The 2264-nt window shown below is 48.8% G+C and overlaps 1 protein-coding gene across 1 annotated transcript; it reads right to left on the reverse strand.

Moving 5' to 3' along the window:
• Nucleotides 1–1294: 1294 nt before the first annotated feature.
• LOC123965945 (keratin-associated protein 6-2-like) lies at nt 1295–1965 on the reverse strand. Its single transcript, XM_046042238.1, has 2 exons — nt 1910–1965; nt 1295–1832 (listed from the first exon to the last, which is right to left on the reverse strand). Exons 1-2 carry the CDS (start codon nt 1963–1965, stop codon nt 1295–1297), a joined length of 594 nt encoding a protein of 197 aa, XP_045898194.1.
• Nucleotides 1966–2264: the final 299 nt, after the last annotated feature.

The raw sequence follows: 2264 nt of genomic DNA on the forward strand, positions 1-2264 counted from the left end.
TACAAAGCTCTTAATGGTCAGGCACCATCTTATCTTAAAGAGCTCATAGTACCTTACTACCCCACCAGAGCACTGCGCTCCCAGAATGCAGGGTTACTTGTGGTTCCTAGAGTCTCCAAAAGTAGACTAGGAGCCAGAGCGTTCAGCTATCAAGCTCCTCTCCTGTGGAACCAGGTTCCAGTTTGGGTTCAGGAGGCAGACACCATCTCCACATTTAAGAGTAGGCTTAAGACTTTCCTCTTTGATAAAGCTTATAGTTAGGGCTGGCTCAGGTAGTCCTGAACCATCCCTTAGTTATGCTGCTATAGGCCTAGACTGCCGGGGGATTTCCCATGATGCACTGAGCTCCTCTCTCCTCTACTTTCTCTCCCTCTGTATGCAACCTCATCCCATTATTGCATGTTACTAACACAACTTCTCCCCTTTCTGGTAGTCTTGTGCTTTCTCGTCCCTCTCCTCTCTCCTCCTGTCACTTCCTGCAGTTGTTTCTGGCTCTGGAGCTGTGGAGTCTGGATCTGTGGTTGCGGGTCACCTGCTGCCCCCGTGTTCCTGCTCGACACCCTCTGCTGCAACGACTATTGTTGCTAGTCCTATTGTTATTATTGTTATTATAATCATTAACATTACAATTGTTACCATTAACACTATTATAAATATCTGTACCATTTTTCATTTAGTTTATAGCAACATCACCTTCACTGTCTGTACCTCTGTGTGTATATTGTGTAGGCTGCCCCTCTCTCTCTCTCTCTCTCTCTCTCTCTCTCTCTCTCTCTCTCTCTCTCTCTCTCTCTCTCTCTCTCTCTCTCTCTCTCTCTCTCTCTCTCTCTCTCTCTCTCTCTCTCTCTCTCTCTCGGCCGCCCACCCTGAGCCATGGTTCTGCTCGAGGCTTCTGCCTCTTAAAGGAAGTTTTTCCTTGCCTCTGTCTCCTAGTGCTGCTCTTGGTGGGAACTGTTGGGCTTCTGTAAATATCATCATAGAGTTCGGTCTAGACCTGCTCTTTTATGAAAAGCGCTGTGAGATAACTGTTGTTGTGATTTGGCGCTATATAAATAAAATTGAATTGAATTGAATTAAAAAACTACATATGGCTCCTTTAACGGGGTGTACTGGGTTACAAACATGTAGTTTAAGCAGGGTTAAAGAACCGTCGGTGTAAAAGAGAGAACTACCACATCGTTTTCACATTGTTGTAGAAAACAGGTTTGTTTTGATTCATCAACTTTTTCCTTTTGTCAAATCTGACATCTCGTGTGATCCTGAAAGGTCGAATCAAAGGATAGTAATCCAAAAGTCAGCTGACTGTTGATGTGCCCATGCACCCAGCAGCAGTTCTGACAATTTGCCCTTCCTGGGGACCCAGGATGTAGCCCTGGATGTAGCCCCGGATGTAGCCCAGGATGTAGTCCCGGATGTAGCCCAGGATGTAGCCCCGGATGTAGTCCCGGATGTAGCCCCGGATGTAGCCCCGGATGTAGTCCCGGATGTAGCCCAGGATGTAGCCCCGGATGTAGTCCCGGATGTAGCCCCGGATGTAGCCCCGGATGAAGTCCCGGATGTAGCCCCGGATGTAGTCCTGGATGTAGTCCTGGATGTAGCCCTGGATGTAGTCCCGGATGTAGTCCTGGATGAAGTCCTGGATGTAGCCCAGGATGAAGTCCTGGATGTAGCCCTGGATGTAGTCCTGGATGTAGTCCTGGATGTAGCCCTGGATGTAGTCCTGGATGTAGCCCTGGATGTAGTCCTGGATGTAGCCCTGGATGTAGCCCCAGTAGGTGACTCCATAGTTCTGCTGGGAGACTTTAACGCACTCGTGGGCAATGATGAGACACCTGGAGCGGCCTGATAGGGAGGCCTCCCTGTTGTCTTCTGTGCTTTGGTGTGATTTTGTGATCGAGGCCCCTCATACCTCCGGCAGACTTTGGGGGCATTGAACCTGAGTGGGCAAAGTTCAAAAGCTTCCATGCTGTGGCAGAGAGCTGTGGTCCCAAGACACCGTGCATTACAAACATATAGACAGGTACAGGAGGGATACTGGAAATACTGGGAATACGACCACTTCAACCTGCTGCTGAATCCACAAACCGAACAAGAGTTTGACAAGAACAAAGACTCAAAGTGAAGGTAACTTTCAGGGCCGTTACTGAAGGACGGAGTGGCTGACTGTTTCCTGTCTGAGCGTCTGCCTGCTGTGACTTCAGCTTCACTCAGAGACTAAATGGCTTCCAGATTAGAGGACGATCTCTGCTGTCCTGTCTGCCAGG

The sequence above is a fragment of the Micropterus dolomieu genome, unplaced genomic scaffold (genome assembly GCF_021292245.1).
Source record: "Micropterus dolomieu isolate WLL.071019.BEF.003 ecotype Adirondacks unplaced genomic scaffold, ASM2129224v1 contig_11948, whole genome shotgun sequence".
NCBI classification, from domain to species: Eukaryota; Metazoa; Chordata; class Actinopteri; order Centrarchiformes; family Centrarchidae; genus Micropterus; species Micropterus dolomieu.

Coding starts and splice junctions, on each gene's coding strand:
- LOC123965945 (XM_046042238.1), bottom strand. CDS start 1,965: ATGGAAGCTTTTGAACTTTGCCCACTCAGGTTCAATGCCCCCAAAGTC. Junction 1,833..1,909: donor GCCCCCAAAGTCTGCCGGAG/GTATGAGGGGCC, acceptor AGGCCGCTCCAG/GTGTCTCATCATTGCCCACG.